The sequence below is a fragment of the Vigna unguiculata genome, chromosome 6 (assembly GCF_004118075.2).
Source record: "Vigna unguiculata cultivar IT97K-499-35 chromosome 6, ASM411807v1, whole genome shotgun sequence".
Lineage (NCBI taxonomy): Eukaryota > Viridiplantae > Streptophyta > Magnoliopsida > Fabales > Fabaceae > Vigna > Vigna unguiculata.
The window spans coordinates 27,962,671-27,980,666 of record NC_040284.1 but is presented as its reverse complement, the minus strand read 5'-3'; the positions used below and the strand labels follow the sequence as shown (position 1 = coordinate 27,980,666).

The 17,996-nt window shown below is 33.8% G+C and overlaps 2 protein-coding genes and 1 pseudogene across 2 annotated transcripts; 2 read left to right on the top strand and 1 right to left on the bottom strand.

Annotated features, from left to right (window-relative positions):
- Positions 1-4,901: 4,901 nt before the first annotated feature.
- Positions 4,902-9,091, top strand: LOC114187477 (EH domain-containing protein 2-like). The gene is made up of 15 exons (XM_028075739.1): positions 4,902-5,149; positions 5,234-5,382; positions 5,474-5,531; positions 5,653-5,708; positions 5,804-5,843; positions 5,933-5,994; positions 6,590-6,703; positions 6,836-6,938; positions 7,016-7,065; positions 7,253-7,381; positions 7,457-7,708; positions 7,799-7,878; positions 8,088-8,214; positions 8,351-8,494; positions 8,572-9,091. Exons 1-15 carry the CDS (start codon positions 5,092-5,094, stop codon positions 8,755-8,757), a joined length of 1,608 nt encoding a protein of 535 aa, XP_027931540.1. The 5' UTR covers positions 4,902-5,091; the 3' UTR covers positions 8,758-9,091.
- A 699-nt stretch (positions 9,092-9,790) lies between these two features.
- LOC114187479 lies at positions 9,791-11,776 on the top strand (annotated as a pseudogene).
- Positions 11,777-11,815: 39 nt separating this feature from the next.
- Positions 11,816-15,988, bottom strand: LOC114187478 (uncharacterized membrane protein At1g16860). Its single transcript, XM_028075740.1, has 4 exons — positions 15,002-15,988; positions 13,821-13,976; positions 12,581-12,792; positions 11,816-12,455 (listed from the first exon to the last, which is right to left on the bottom strand). The coding sequence occupies exons 1-4, from the start codon at positions 15,710-15,712 to the stop codon at positions 12,263-12,265; spliced, it is 1,272 nt and encodes a 423-aa protein (XP_027931541.1). The 5' UTR covers positions 15,713-15,988; the 3' UTR covers positions 11,816-12,262.
- Between the last annotated feature and the right edge of the window lie 2,008 nt (positions 15,989-17,996).

Here is a 17,996-nt window from a genome sequence, read left to right as displayed (position 1 = left end):
CTTCTCATTTTTTTATACTTAATGCTTCATTACTCCCATTGAACATTTTTTTCATTGCAATACAATATTTTTCTTAAATATTTAGGCTTTTACCAATTTCAGAACTTTATGTTCTCCAATCTGACAAAATAGTTATTTGTGTGAAAGGTGAATACAAACTAATTCAAAGTTGTCCTTTGAATTTTTTTTATTGAAAATATACGGTTTGTTTTTGTTATTATTTATACACTTGCTATATTTAATTTCGGAAAAAACATTTGTTTAAGAGGGACCTTATGATTGTGGTGTTGGAGCTGAAAAAACTTTTGGTTATGACATTTTTTACGCACATTACAAACAACTCTCCTTTTGCTCTATATTAATTAATTATGAAAGTGTAAAATTTTCCTTTAAATTTTCTCCTCTTTTTTGGAGGTGTTTTAAAATTCAACACAACTAAAGAGTATTTAAGTTCAGTTTGGTTTGATTCGGTTCAATTTAGTTCGGTTTAGTTCGGTTTAGTTCGGTTCGGTTCGGTCTAGCCCGGTTCGGTTTAGTGCGATCCGATTTAGTGTGGTTCGATTCGGTCCGGTCCGATTCGATTTGGTTCAGTGCGGTTCAATTCGGTTCGGTCTGGTCCAGTTCATTTCCGTTCAGTGTGGTTCGATTCGGTTCGGTTCGATCTGGTCTGGTTCGTTTTGGTTCGGTTCGGTTTGATTCGGTCTGGTCCGGTTCGATTCGGTTCGGTCTGGTTTGGTTCGTTTCGGTTCAGTGCGCTTCGATTCAGTTTAGTGCGGTTCAAATCGGTTCAATGCAGTTCGATTCAGTTTGATCTGGTTCAGTTCGGTTCGGTCTGGTTCGATTCAATTCAGTTCAAGTCGATTCGGTTTGGTTCAGTTCAAGAAAGAATATATAATCGATTAGGTTTAATTAATCGTAAGGTACCCAGTTTCGTATTAGAGTGTCAAATTGGTACCCGCTTTTAAAAAAGTGTCAATTGCATCCCAACTTTTGAAAATTGCTTCAATTAGGTCCCTTTCAGACAGAGTTGACTAACGCCGTTAGTCAATGTGCCACGTGTCAATCTGTGGTTTTTTTGATTTTTTTTAAGAAAAATTTAATTTTTTTTTATTTTATTTTATTTTTTTAATTTTTTTTAAAAAAAATTAAAAATGCCACGTGTCAAGTCCCTGTGTGTGACACGTGGCATTGTCAGTGCCACGTGACATTGTAATGCCACATGTCAGTGTCACTATTAGATGTCATTGTGTTGATTTCGATCTGGTCCCCACATATGTCTTTTTGTTTCAATTTAGTACCTAAGTATGTGTATGTGATTCAATTTTGTTCCAATTTTTTTTTAATAATTAAAATATTTTTGTAATCCATTTTTTATAAGATTAAAAATAATTAAGTATAAATATTTTTACAAAATTAAGTACTAATATTTATAATGTTTCTCTCAATTTCAGACCAAATTTATTATTTGTATGAATGTTATGCTATTTATAAGTACTAAAATGACTTTTACCACTAAATTTTAATGTAAATATCAAATACTTAATTTTTTTAAAATTTTATACTTAATTACTTTTAATTTTATTAAAAAATATTTTAATTATTAAAAATTATTAGGTCAAAATTGAATCAAATACACGTAAGTAGGTACTAAATTGAAACGAAAAAACATAAATGGGGACTAAATCGAAATCATCACAATGACATCTGATAGTGACACTGACACGTGGCATTACAATGCCACGTGGCACTGACAATGCCACGTGTCACACACATGGACTTGACACGTGGCATTTTTAATTTTTTAAAAAAAAATTAAAAAAAATTAAAAAAATAAATAAATAAATTTAAAAAAAAATCAAAAAAACCACAAATTGACACGTGGCACGTTGACTAACGGCGTTAGTCAACTCTGTCTGAAAGGGACCTAATTGAAGCAATTTTCAAAAGTTGGGATGCAATTGACACTTTTTTAAAAACGAGTACCAATTTGACACTCTAGTACCAAACTGGGTACCTTACGATTAATTAAACCTAATCGATTATATATTCTTTCTTGATATAAATAGTTATTAAACATAAAATTAGAAAAATAAAATATGTAAATAAGAGAGGTTTTTAAACAACTGTTGAAGACAAAAGAGGATTTTAGACTAACGGTTAAAAGTAAACTATTTATAAAATAATAATTAAGGGTAATACTGTAAGAACGAAATATAAACATAAGGGTAAAACTGTAAGAACGAAATATAAACACAAAAGAGGGTATCCTCTTTATATATTGTTTTAAATGAACAAAATCAATCTAACTAAACTTAACTATAATTATATGTATTATATTAAAGTAACAAAATTAAAGTAAAAAAAAACTATTTTTAATAAAAATTAAATATTAAAGTAAAAAAATAATAATTAAAAATAAACAGTATTGTTTTACTGTTTATTTTTTAAAAAAACTGAATTTCTACCGGTTAACTACTCATTAATTGAACTATGTATTTTATTTTCTCATTTGTCTTTAATGGTCTCTTATCCTAAACACCGCACACACTCTTTTTTTAATTCAATCACCCCATTGAGACAATGATCGTGAGCTTCTCATCCTCATCACTACTATATAAGGCCATGTCGCCTTACTCTCGTTGTCACACCTTATCACCTTCAGTGCAATCCTAACATCTCACATCCCACTCAACTGGTATGTCTTTTTTTGAACCTTAACCCTAACTAACATTTTATCCTTCACTTATATGTTTTTTGCATTCTTCTCATTTTTTTATACTTAATGCTTCACTACTCCCATTTTACATTTTTTTTATCGTCTTATAATATTTTTCTTAATTATTTAGGCTTTTACCAATTTTGGAACTTTATGTTCTCCACTTTGACAAAATAGTTATTTGTGTGAAAGGTGAATACAAACCAATTCAAGCTTGTCTTTTGGATTTTTTTTTTTATTGAAAATATATAGTATGTTTATGTTATTGTTTATACACTTGCTATATTTAATTTGGAAAAAAACATTATGTTTAAATTGTTTAAGAGAGACCTTACGATTGTGTGATGTTGGTGCTAAAAGAACTATTGGGTATGACATTTCTTGCGCACATTACAAAGCGACTTTCCTTTTGCTCTATATTAATTAGTTATGAAAGTGTAAAATTTTCCTTTAAATTTTCTCCTCTTTTTTTCATGGTGTTTTAATTTTAAGAAAAATTAAATATTAAAGGAAAAAAAATTAATAAAAATTAAACAGTATTGTTTTACTGTTTATTTTTAAAAAAACTGAACTTCTACTGGTTAACTACTCACTAATTGAATTATGTATTTTATTTTCTTATTTTTCATCAATGGTTTCTTATCTAAACACCACGCACACTCTTTTTTTAATTCAATCACCACCATTGAGACAATGATCGTGAGCTTCTTATCCTCATCACTACTATATAAGGCCATGTCGCCTTGCTCTCGTCGTCTCACCCTACCACCTTCACTTTTAACATCTCACATCTCACTCAACTAGTATGTCTTTTTTTGAACCTTAATTCTAACTAACATTTTATCCTTCTCTTATATGTCTTTTGCATTTTGCATTCTTCTCATTTTTTTATACTTAATGTTTCACTACTCCCCCATTACATTTTTTTCATCATCTTATAATATTTTTCTTAAATATTTAAATTTTTACCATTTTCGGAACTTTTGTTCTCCACTTTGACAAAATAATTATTTGTGTGAAAGGTGAATACAAACCAATTCAAACTTGTCTTTTGGATTTTTTTTTATTGAAAATATATAGTTTGTTTATGTTATTGTTTATACACTTGCTATATTTAATTTGGGGATAAACATTATGTTTCAATTGTTTAAGAAGGACCTTACGATTGTGGTTTTGGTGCTGAAAAAACTTTTGGTTATGACATTTTTTACGCACATTACAAAGCAACTCTCCTTTTGCTCTATATTAATTAATTATGAAAGTGTAAAATTTTCCTTTAAATTTTCTCCTCTTTTTTGAAGGTGTTTTAAAATTCAGCACAACTAAAGAGTATTTCAGTTCAGTTTGGTTTGGTTTAGTTTGGTTTGGTTCGGTCTAGCCCAGTTCAGTTTAGTGTGGTTCGATTTGGTTTGGTCCGATTCGGTTCAGTGCGGTTCAGTTCGCTTTGGTTTGGTCTGGTCCAATTCATTTCGGTTCGGTTCAGTTCGGTTTGATTTGGTCTGGTTCCTTTTGGTTCAATTCATTTCAGTTTGGTTTGGTCCGATTCGTTTCGGTTCAGTTTAGTGTGGTTCAGTGCGGTTCGATCCGGTTCAATTTGGTTCAATTTGGTTCGATCTGGTCCGATTCGGTTTAGTTCAATTCGATTCAGTTTGGTCTGGTCTGGTTCGGTTCAATTCAATTCGATTCGGTTCGGTTAAATTCGATTCATGTTAGTAGGTATTAAGTTAATATATAAAATAAATTTATATTTAAATGAATAGAAAAATTAATTGTTGATGAATAAAAAAAAATAGTTTTATAGAAAATATATTGTAAATGATAGAATTGGTATTATGAAATGTGCATACAAGAGAGAGAATCTTCTTTATATTTTTCCTCTTTATATTTTTGTTTATATATTGTTATAGATAAAAAATACTATTAAATTTATAAAATGTTATTATAAAATCAATATTTTTTATAATTCTGAAAATATTTATTTATAATTTTGAAGTAAAAATTAATTCATGATACTAGATGGTGACGAGAAACGAATCTGCGCGTTACAAGTGGACGGAAACTGCCAGGTCACAATGGCGCCCAAATTCAAAAGTTTGAAACGGCAAACTCAACAAAGGGTATCCAATGCAGACATGTCCACACAATCATCTGGTGGATAAATAATCGCACGGTCTCACATTAAACTATATCCATCTTATGGGTCCCGCTCCTAATCAAAATTAAATCACACCGAAAGTGATCACAGCATCGAAATTCATCCTTAAATTCAAAATCAGGCTCCCGAGCTGATATTTGAAACTGATAAGAGCCCTTTCTGGCTTTTGAATTCCAACTCTGAATTGAATCTAGAGGATTTTCTCGATCGATTTATAAAGATGAAGACCGGGTCGGGTTCCAAAGAGTATCAGGAGTGGTTCAATTTGGCTGATTCAGGTTAGTTCACCACTTTTCCTCACTCCACAGTTTCAGATTGAAACGATTCAATTTGATTTGGTGTTCGGCTTTGGAATGTGGCAGACGGAGATGGACGAATCTCTGGAAGCGAGGCCACTAAGTTCTTTGCTCTCTCCAACTTGTCACGCTCGCAACTCAAACAGCTTTGGGCTCTCGCCGATGTCAAACGACAGGGGTTTTTGGGTTTCCCGGAGTTCGTTACTGCAATGCAGGTAGCATACATTTTAACTGTCGTTTCATTTCATTTGTTGTCGTTCTGGTTTCTGGCTCTTGAATTCAATTTTCTTCCTTGTAATAAAACAGTTGGTTTCGCTGGCGCAAGCAGGGCAAGAACTTAACTCAGATATTCTCAAAACTCAAGGTGAGTGTGTACTTTTATAATCATCAGAAATTAAGATGGGCTAAGAACATGGATTATATATATGCGAGCAGGATACATCATGCATGTAAGTTCATCCTTCTGTTTTTTTTTTTTATTGCAGTTGATAAGGAAAATATTAAACCTCCTATATTGGAAGGACTCGACGCTTTGGTAGCAGTAAGTTGCGCTTTTTGTGTAATCTTATGCTTGATTTATTTGTAGATCGTGTTAATTAACTCTATTGATTCCTTTCCTTATTGATTTTTTCCCAGCAAAAGAGTTTAACAATTACTACCCCACCCGAAGTAAATGGTTGGATATGTAACTCTTTTTAGTTAATTATTATATGGTTCTATTCTTTGATTGATATTTAATTGGATTGTTTTACCTGTATTATGTAGGGATTGCTCAGCCACAAGGGTTTCCAACTAATCGTTGGTTTGGTTCAAAATCTTCAAAGAAAGTGAGTTATGTTATTTATTTTCAGATCTTGAGGTTTGTGCAGGGTTTCATGACATTTGGATTTCTATTTTACATGCTTCTTTGCAATGAATTTCATTCAATTAGTTGTTGGCACTGGGTATTCATTATTTTGGAGATGAATTAACCATTTCCTTTTATCAGATTCTTCAGTGATTGAGAGTCAAGACTTGAGAGATATTTCTAAAACTTATCGGCCAATAGTACTTAACTCGAATGGGTTTAAATATATCGGTTCACGTATGGACTGCGAGTTACACTATAATCTTCGTTCAGTCTTATGGTGCAAATGTTCCGCGTTTTTTTTTAGCGAATCAGAAGTTTTCCTCACATGTAGATTGTTTAGGGGAGTAGATGCATCATTTATTTACTATTTGTATAGTTCATGTTCTACGCCATTTTGTATTCATCATTCTGATGAGTCAATATATACAAGCAAGCAGTGGAGTGATTAAATGATAATTTAGAATGTGTCTTTGTGATTATTTCTTCTCAAGTTACTGCATGTACTCTTTCTTTATGTTATTTGTTACTAAATATTCTAAATATTTCCTAACTATAGTAGTTTGTTTTGTTAGTTACCTCTCAACTCCGTTACATCAATCATTGATGGCTTGAAGAGATTATATATCGAGAGGTTAAAGCCGTTGGAAGTTACTTACCGGTATAATGATTTTGTGTCTCCATTGTTGGTAAGGACGAACTACTCAGTAGCATTTGTCAACTGTGTTTGTGGGCGCATTGTACTTTCTCCACTTAGGATGCCTTATACCACATAAATATGTCTATATTGACTTAAGGAATATCTTGATTTTCCCTTTCAGACCAACACTGATTTTGATGCTAAACCCATGGTCATGCTTCTGGGTCAATATTCAACAGGAAAAACTACATTTATAAAACATTTGTTAAGATGTGATTATCCAGGTAGGTTAAGTTCCGGTCAATGTAGGGTTGGTTTATAAAATTGATGATTTATTGATTCTCGATCCTAACTCTTACAGGAGCACATGTTGGACCAGAGCCTACCACTGATAGATTTGTTGTTGTCATGGTACGAGCGAGAAGTTTCCTTTATGTTCTTCTATTTTATTGCCTCTGGAAGTAGATAAAGTCCAAATAGAAAAATATATGTGAAAAGAAATAGAAATCACGATGTCACTGTTCCCAAATTTTGTTTCCATAAATTCAGTCGTGTTCTGATCATGTTCCTGTTGCTTTCTTCGAAACTTTATTTATAGTCTGGACCTGATGAGAGGAGTATTCCTGGAAATACCATCGCTGTTGATGCTGACATGCCTTTCAGCGGCTTGACAACATTTGGAGGTTCTTTTTTATCAAAGTTCCAATGTTCTCAAATGCCACATCCTGTGAGTCTTATTTATATTTCAAAGTCCAATGACTTTGTCATTTCTTGTGCTTACATAAGCAATTTTTTCTTTCAGCTGTTGGATGAAATAACACTTGTGGACACTCCTGGAGTCTTATCTGGAGAGAAACAGAGGACTCAACGAAGCTATGATTTCACTGGTGTCGTGTCTTGGTTTGCTGCAAAATGCGACCTCATTCTTCTCCTGTTTGATCCTCATAAACTAGACATCAGTGATGAGTTTAAACGTGTAATCACATCTTTACGTGGTAATGATGACAAGATACGAGTGGTTTTGAATAAGGCTGATCAAGTTGATACTCAACAAGTAAGACAATAATATGAACGATGTTACCTGGTTTACTATATTTATTATGTAACTTTTTGTGTACTAACGTGCCTAATCGCAATATTGTAGCTTATGAGAGTGTATGGAGCGTTGATGTGGTCATTGGGGAAAGTTCTAAATACACCCGAAGTTTCACGTGTATACATTGGGTAGATTTTCTTATTTTTCGACAATGTCTAACGTTCCACTGTTTTTCATGTGAAAGTATTTAACCGTTCTTTCAAATTTACTGTCTTGCAGTGATTTTGGAATTCAAAAAACAATGATGGCATTCTGAACATTTCTAATTTTTTTTTTTGTCGAAATAAGAACTGTAATGCGTATTGCTAAATGTGTACTCCCTTGCTTGACTGTACAGCTCATTTAACGATAAGCCTATAGATGAAGACTTCGTAAGTCCATTAGGACGGGATCTGTTTGAGAAGGAACAAAGTGATCTGCTTGCAGATTTGCTAGATATTCCAAAGAAGTCATGCGATCGCCGGGTACGTTCCTTAATTTCATATTTATTTGTCTGACAAAGTGACGAAGGTTGAGTTTAATTATATGTATGCCTTTACCTCATGTCAACTCCAATATTTATTTCGTGTTTCAAAACTTGTTCTGTTAAAAATGGTGCAGATCAACGAATTTGTGAAACGTGCTAGATCTGCTAAAATTCATGCGCATATAATTAGCCACCTTAAGAAAGAGATGCCTGCAATAATGGGCAAAGCGAAGGCTCAACAGAGACTTATTGACAATCTTGAGGAAGAATTTGCAAAGGTCCTTCATCCATCACTTCCTCGTACTTTGGGTGTTTAATTTTCAACTACTTACAGTTCAATGTTTTTGAAAAACAGGTCCAAAGAGAGTTTCATCTACCTGCTGGTGATTTCCCCAGTGTTGAACACTTCAGAGAAGTTTTGATTGGTTATAGCATCGACAAATTTGAGAAACTAAAGCCCAAAATGATTCAAGCCGTGGATGACATGCTTGGATATGAAATACCAGAGCTTTTAAAGAAATTCAGAAATCCTTATGATTAAAATAGAAAATGTTATGCTGTCATGTACGTTTGCAATTGTGTGACATTTTTAATGGTCGTTATTAGTGGATAGTGGATGGTTTCATTCACTTTGCAATTGGATGCATTTCTCCTAAACGTTTTGTTCACTTACAATGAGGGGTACAGCAAATGAAGCATTTCTTCTAATCCTCTTGTGGGTTAGTGGCGATTGTGGGACAACCATGTTGGTAAATTGTGAATGTGTTTGTCCCCAGTGCTGACTGGGACTACTGGAGTTGAGTTGGATTGTCCAGGTCCAAGTAACAATAGTAAGAACAAAAGCTACCAATGGAAGTCATTTTCTTTATGATTTATATGATGTTTGCACATACATTTTGCTTTTTTATTGAACATGCTTTATAATATAATGTATATATAAAAAAGCTATTTTCGAAGGTACCATTTGTCAAAACATGCACTTTGAAAGGTCACGGAAAAATATAAAGAAATAGATAGACTCGTTTGCTGAAAATAGGCTTTCCAAGTATAGTTCTCTGAAGACAGGAATTTTATTCTATAGTGAGAAAAATAAATGTATATGGTAAGAATTTTAGTCTTGCGGGTAGAGTTTGGACATTTTTATTTTTAATCTTTTTAGTGCGAAATATATTGAATTTTATTTTCTTGTAGTATTTTGCATGATGAAAAAAAAGATATAGTATAATAAATGCCTTTTATTTTGAATAAAAATGGAAGTAAATTCATGATATCATCATCTAAGTGCAGTACTTTCAACCTACTAAAGTAAAAATGCAGTACTTTCTAAAATAATAATTCTAAAAAACCCTATAAAATATATTAGTAAGAATAAAACAATAAAGCTATAAAAATTATTTTAGTGGAATAAAAAGTCAAGACAGTTTTTTTTAGGAAAAAAAAAAGTAGGAGTATATTTTAAGGATATTTAAGCCAACTCATTCATATTTTCAAACTTGAATCAAACACATCCCATTTTGCTTTATTAGATGCAAATGCACCTTCGTAGTCTATCAAATGGAACAGTAATGGTTACAGTGCAATATGCCCGGTAATTGACGACTGATGAAGAACCAAAAATGGTGGAGGAACTGTGGATTGAATGGACATAACCTATTTCTCAGTGTCATACCACTGTAAAGGCAATTTTCTTCACACAATTCATAAACCAACCATTCCCTAAGTTGTTTCTGTTTCTGTTTTAATGGAGAAGATCAAACTTGGCATGAGATTTCAAGGTAAGGTGGCCATTGTGACGGCTTCCACTCTGGGAATCGGCTTTAGCATAGCACAAAGGCTTGGTTTGGAGGGTGCATCTGTTGTCATCTCTTCTCGGAAACAGGTTAATTTATTGGTGTTTTCAATGTTCCTCTTTTCACTCTTTTTCTTCCCTTTTGTAGCTAAATAAGATTACAACAGCACCTTTTCTTCCAATACTTAACATGGTTATGTGTCCCATACCGGAATTCGAAATCATTGAACAAATTTAAGTCTTCGCGCCATTTAATCTACCTGTTCAATTCAAGGTAGTTTCTGTATGGTAGTTTATTAATGACATGTTGGCACTTCGTCACCCCTATAAAAGTCCTCTGTTTTAGTGGTCGGATATGAATAATTCACTTTTTTTCCCTTAACTGATTCATTCTGTCGTTGGAAAATGAGAGGAAATCGGTGATGATAGGATTGGAAGAATTCTGTTTCGTTACTGCAGCAAAATGTTGATAAGGCTGCTGGCAAACTGAGAGCTCAAGGAATCCAAGTATTGCCTATTGTTTGTCACGTTGCAAATGCACAACAAAGGAAGAATTTGATCGACAAAACTTTACAGGTGAGACTTTAAACTTTCTTTTGATACACGATGGAATTTTTATTCGCTTAGAAAATATCTTGTCCAAGCTCAAAGAAGTCTCATGTGGATTTCATCTCCTCCAAGCGTGATAAGTTTAGTCCATGTTTTTGTTCCTTTATCGATCGGCTAAGGAAACACTTGTGAGATCAATCAAAATTTGTAAAATACTATCAAGAGAAACACAAATCATTCTCATGATTAGGTAATGCAAAAATCTAACATAAAATGACCAATTTCCCTGGTTTCGTTACAGAAGTATGAAAAGATAGATGTTGTTGTGTCGAATGCTGCCGTACATCCTTCGGTAGATCCCATTTTGCAAACACAAGAATCGATCCTTGACAAGCTGTGGGAGATAAATGTCAAATCCACTATTCTTCTTCTCAAGGTAACTAATTGTCTAATATAGTAACATGGCAAAGCCAAAAGACTATATGAACAAATGCAATATATTATGTGTTTAAGCGTATTCTCTTAATGTAACTCCATGGAATGTGATGAAATTGAAATTTTGTATGGTGCATTATCCATTTCATGGTGTATACAGGATGCAGCTCCTCACTTGAAGAAGGGTTCTTCTGTTGTACTCATTTCCTCACTTGCTGCTTATAACCCACACCACTTACTATGGCTATGTATGGAGTGACCAAAACAGCAGTTCTTGGACTTACCAAAGTAAGTACTTAGCTTGCATTTGTTCCTTTTTCTTTCTATATGGTTTCTTTACTTAAGTCCTTGTGTAGGCTCTGGCTAGTGAAATGGCACCAAACACTCGGGTGAATTGTGTTGTTCCTGGAATTGTGCCAACTCATTTCGTTGCACTTTATACCTCTAACGATACTATAGTGAGTATCTATTCTCCCAAATAGAGTTTTAGTTTTAACTATCAATTAGTAACTTGAGTGGATTTTCTTGGAGTTGTATTGTAGAGAGAGGAACTTGAAAGGACGGCATTGATCGGAAGGCTTGGTACAGCTGAAGAAATGGCTGCTGCTACAGCGTTTTTGGCGTCTGATGATGCTTCTTACATAACAGGAGAAAATCTCGTGGTTTCTGGGGGAATGCCTTCCAGGTTGTAGTTCCACTTTATTGAAAATTGTTAAAAATGTCAAGTATGAACTTCTAAACATCAATTTAAGTGAGTAATCATACAAGAAAGTGTAATGTAAATGCGTATTTTAACTTGATTTTAACCAACATTTACACAGTAACATGGATGGTTTTCGATTTTTACAACTACTAACACAGGCAGGGTACATCATATCGACTTAGTAATACAAGTTAACCAAACTTGACAAATAAAATTTAGCTACATTCCGGCTAGAATTAGCTCAAACATAAGAACACAACTACTCTGAATCCCTTCGGGCCCCTCTACCTATGTACATAAATAAGCAGAAAAAGTACAACCCAACTTCGTGGATACATTGATCGATGACCTTCTCAAAGTGCTTGTAGTTGGACTCGTGAATCCCTGCGTCATATTAATCAAATCTTCTGATTATCATGACAACTTTAGTGGTGCTCTTAGAATAATCTTGCAACCCATTTTACACAAAACCAGCAAGTGGAAAGTACTTTGATTCCTTAGTGTAGGATTTCCCCATCAGTTTTGTCATTTCAGAAGTGTGTCACACTGATTTGCAAGCAAAAGAAAAAACTAAACAGGAATGACATCAGCATTTTGATTATCTTCGCATGTCAAGATCAGCCCTTCAACATAGGTTGGCAAAAGGCAGCGGATCCACTGGCATCCTGTTGAGACAGGTTCGGCTGAAGGCACAATCATGAGCACATTATCGTGTCGTTGAACAACTCCCATCACACTTACGGTGCTACCTTCTTTTATGTACCTATGCATTTCCAAATTTACTTTATAAGTACTAAGTCACAATTAGGAAGGAAATTGTTAAAAACGAGAGGAAAAAAAAAACCACTTCTGAAGGATTAGTAAACTGCAGAATAAAGCAGTCCATACCCTTCCTTGAGGCGCATGATCCTGTCATCGCTAGAGAGTTTGCGGTCCGCAAGCCAGCCTAAGAAATTAGGAGACAACTCTTTGTTATCCTTTGTTACATCAACCACAGTATTTGGTTCCACAAAAGGAGCAACCTTGGCACCATAGCCTGCTTTCACCAATGCTCTTAATCCAGACTGAAAGTCTGATACATAGAAATCCGCTACATATTTCTGTTCATAGAAGATAATGAAATCTTTGGCGTTATGTAGAGTATGAGAGACATGATTATTACAAATATAAGGTCATATCTATACTGATAAAACCAAACATATAAACCACAATCCTTACACAGCAGTTTCTCACATTAGAAAGGTTGCTGATGCTGAAGACCAGATTACAAGATTCAATATATTTACTCATTTTGGTGATACAAAACACATGTAGAGCACGGTAATCATTTCAATCAAAGTGGTAATGTGGACATAATAATTCAGTTGGTGAGTGAACCAAACATGAAAATGTATATGCATTCATCAAATGGAAAGCTATGAGATAATTGTGCAAATAGTTTTCTTATGCAGACTAAAAACAATAGTGTGCTAGGGCTTTTGACTTTTTGGTGGGCTTTACAAATTTCAAATCGGTGGATTGGTGTGGTTGGCCACCACAAGCATAGGAGTAAAACTCAATCCATCAAAAGCATATGATGGGAAGGCTCCTTAGACTGTTTTCAAGTTTCAAGTGAGCATCTACTCCTGTGTTTTTGCTAACTACTATTTCAATGGAATCATCATTTTCATCTTCATTTTCTGTTTAAATCTCGACACAGGGGAAGTATACACGTAAGTTACATATACCAAGAAAGTGGAGACAGTTAAAGTGACAGAAAATATAGTAGTATTTCATTATAATAATATCAAATAAACCTTCAAGCACATTTATTATTGAGCAAATTACATTGACATGAAGCTATATTGTTAAATCAACATATTATATATAACTGGGAACATGGCGATAACCTAAAGAGCATAAAACACGAATCTGAGCTCTAAGGTTTCCTTAATTTTAAGTTGCTTTAAGATTCCTTTCTTACCTATACATCAACTTGTTACTCCTCAAGCATCTATTCATTTTGTGTTTTAGGTACCAATCAAGTAAATGCAGGTCTGTGTGCATGTGGTTCTCTCTTTTATTACCATGTGCTTGGCCCTGAATCAATAGTATACACAAAGCATCAATAAGAATTAAACCAACTAACCTCAGAGTATCTAGAACCCCAAGTAAAGCAACTATGTTTAGGATTTGCTGATTTTCCACCCAATCCTTTATACTCATATAATTCGGTGGAGACATATACACATCTCGGTATTCTTTGGTAGGATGACTCCAAAGGAATGCTGCCACAGGTTACAACCTACAGGAAGAGACAGGATACATATAAAAAATACATTGTAGAACATCAAGGTCTGTATAGGACATTATCATCCATCCATAGAACAACCCCTATGTGAGTGCATTGTGATAGGAGCTAGTGTTGAAGCAGTTCAGGGATTACGATTAAAAACTAGATATTAACTAATAACATAGCAACTGACAAGCCTGATATTCATGATATATTCATAATATCTTGCAGAAGAATTTTTCACAGCAGAGTAAGAGAGTTGGAAGAAGTGAAGATGAAGCAAAAAAGTAATACTTAAATGCCACACGCTTAAACTTCAACATCAACATCCCTAAATACCATCCACAAACAGAAGAATCCAAGAAATTCATATTAAGTTACTTCTGCCAAGAATTTTGACTGCATTTACATGCCAACCATTCTAGTAAAAAGCCAAATAAGCCATCCTTCTTTATTACTCTAGTACCACTAAAATGCACGTCAAACATCACATCCCTGACCACCGTAGGCTGCTGAATTCATGAAGAGACATTTACTCTTATTCAAGTTTCTCAACTAAGTAAACAATTCCACAACACGCAAGTTAACTCTTCTGTTTTGAGCCACGTTATAGACCTACCAGTTTGTACCGCAAAATGAACAAAGTATACCTATACATCGATATCAGAAAAAAATCTACTAGCTTATAAATACTTGCATTCCAGACCCTAACGCGGCTAGAAGGAAAAAAAAAAAAACTTTCAACATATAGGACAACTCCAAAAGAAGCAGTCTCAATCACCACGACCACATTCACTTGTTTTGTAAGTATCAAACCCACACCAAAACCCCATACCTAACATCACATTATTAAAAAAAAACAAAAAACCAAAGAAAAACTAGGGGGAGGATATATGATAAATAATGTTAAATTAAAGGTTAGCTGAACAAAACAAATAGCATGCCATCAAGAAGAATCGTCATTTTATGATCATGAAACATCACTAAAGAGTGATTATACCATTATCGTTATTATCATAGGTAAGAAAGAAAATTACCCCCGTAACCTTAACGTACTGTCCATCAATGGCGCCTCTAAGCTCAGCATCAGGGTATCTTTTCACAAACCCTAAAAGCCCTCGTCTCCCCCAAACGCAATTCCAAGCGATCAAAACCACCACGGGCACAATAACCGCTCCGAGAGCCACCAAGATCACAGCTTTCTTCACTGCCACCATGAGAAACACCCCAACCAGCAAACACATTGCCACCACCACCATGAACACCCAAACCACCGCCCTTGACACCCTGAACCCCACCTTCACCTCCTCGTTCAGACTCGTCACCGCCGACCCGTATACTGTCTTCCCTGCCGACGCTGCTGCAGACGGTTGCTCCAGCTGCCCCGACCGCCGACTCCCAACCGGGCCGGATCCCACAGGACCCGACGTTATCAGGCCCGTTGGCTGCAGCGCTATCGGCCCCGACCCAGACGACTTCCTCGACATGGGCCCCGACCCGCTAAGCCTCCCCACTGCGGGGCCCGAGTTCGGCCCGGATCTCACCGACCCGGATGACGGCCGCGACGGCTTTTGATCAACACCGGGAATTTCTAACATTTTCCCCAGCTCGCCAGACTTCTTTGGGTCACCGCCGGTGTACGGTACGGAGCGTGAGGTCATTGTCGGCGGGCGCTCTTTCAGCTGTTCGGGTCGACCCGACACGTATAGGCCACTGCTGAGCTGGTGAGAAGGGATTCGCGTCCCCATTTGAGAAAAAAACTAACAACTTTGGCTTCACAGAGCAAAAGGTATGTGTTCTTCCTCCTGTTTCTGAAAGTGGTGATAGTGTTGGTGTTTGCTCCTGCACTTTGTGTGTGTAAGTGTTGATGAAGGTGCAAGTGGAAGGAGAACTAAGTTAGAAGTGGGAGAGGTTGAATGGAATTGCAGAAATGGGGTTGAGGTTCCTGATAATGACACCTGTGTCCCTTGTCTGTCTCTTTGGCCAAATAGCTGTGCTAATAATGTTGGGGCTCTGGAGGGTATACCTCATTCTTGCTGGTTTATTTGCAGTTTGGTGTTTCTTCTGTCCCCACACTTCTTCCTTATTTTACCTTATTACCCTTTTCCTCCTTTTTTTTCACCTTTTTCCTGTTTGTTTTACCCTTTTTACAACTTTCTCTGCTTTTCTATTTTCTTTTCTTTCCCCTTTTTGTGCTGATTCCAGACTAAGCAACCAACGGAGACAAAACTAAGGCAGCCGTAGTGAGAGTGTGCTGACGATGTTCTGTTCTGTTCTTCTCCGTTTCATTCAACTCATGCCTTTTTATTATCTCTTCACACCACTCTATTAAATGCTTTACATCACACACGTGATAACTCAATTTTACATTAGATTATGTCAACATTGTTTAGTATATGTTTTCTCCAGATAATGATTCTTTTATCATTATTTATAAAATAATAACAATGTAAATTAAGTTACACCTTTTTGAGTTATGATTAATCTTTCTGTGCCCGGTGCAGGTTAATTTATATAACATTGGAAGAGTAATTAATTATATAACTAATTACATACTCGTTGCTCATTAATGGGTTTTCCTTTAATACTTTCTTTATTTTTCTTTGGTTTAAATTTAATACATTTCGTTGCTCATTAATGGGTTTTCCAATTTTACTTTTGAAAACAAAAGGCCGACAAATCTGAAGAGTTATTGCATTTTTTGTTTCTTGCGTTGATTTAAATGTATTTATGCATAAATTTATATAACTAATAATTGTACAACAGAGCAAAGGTATATTTAAATTAACTCGAAACTTTATGCTTTAACTATTACCATATATAATAGATAATAATCTATTATTTATATATATATATATATATATATATATATATTTATTTCAAAATCAATACAATTATTTCAACAGCTTCAAATAAGTAAATAAGATAAAGTAAAATATTTTTTAAATAAATATTTTTTATAACTTTTTTATTTTATTTTAATAAGTATGAAGACGCATCTCTTATCATCATGTGTTTTCAGTAATATTAATTAAAGATATTTATGAAAAGAATTAAATGTTCTTTTTAGATATACACTTGAAATCTCAATTGTCAACTTTGTGTGACTAGCAAGAAACACATTTCTTAATCACTGTACCTATATTACTATTCCCACAAGTTGACTGTTCCAGAATTAGAATCATCAAATTTTATTGGTTATGGCCGAATATTTTCTATTTTAACCCAATCACTTGTTTTTTTATTTTATTTTTTCAGCTTTCAAATTCAGAAGTATTATTTTTTCTTTAAAAATTCAAGTTGAGACGATTTATTTTAAAGATACATATACTTTGATTATTAACATGATTAACTTGCCTTCTAATTAAATAATAAAATAACTAGATAAATATCTTATTTTTACAAATTATTATAAAACTTATATTTTATTTCTAAATTAGATTATAAAATATTTTGTCTTCATATCTTAGAAAAAATATGTAAAATAATATCTTTATTAAACTGTATACGTAATTTATCAAGAATGATATTTTATATAACTTTCGTAAAATATAAAGGTTAAATATTTATAATTGGGTTAAATATATTTTTATTACGTAAATTTATATTTGAAATTATAATTTTTTTAAACTTCGATAGATATTTAAATTTTAAAATTTAAAATTTATTAGAAGCGGTTCTTATAAACTAATAATTTTAATTTTTTTATTTGTTAAATAATATTTTTAATTACATTTGAACTAAAAAATGTTAGAATAGTAACAAACGGACTACTAAAACAAATTTGATAAGTAAAAATAATTTAATAGAGTTGGATTACGAGAATTACATTCTTTCATTTTTTAGATTTAATATCAAAACCTATTCAAATTTAAGATACAAACAAATTTTAATTTTGTGTGAATTTTAGAAATTTAAAATATATTTAATTCTTTATAATTTAGTTTAACAACAAAAACTTAAATGGTGAATTTGAAAAAAAAAATATATCTAAACAACCGATAACCATGATGAAATAACAATAAGGGTTAA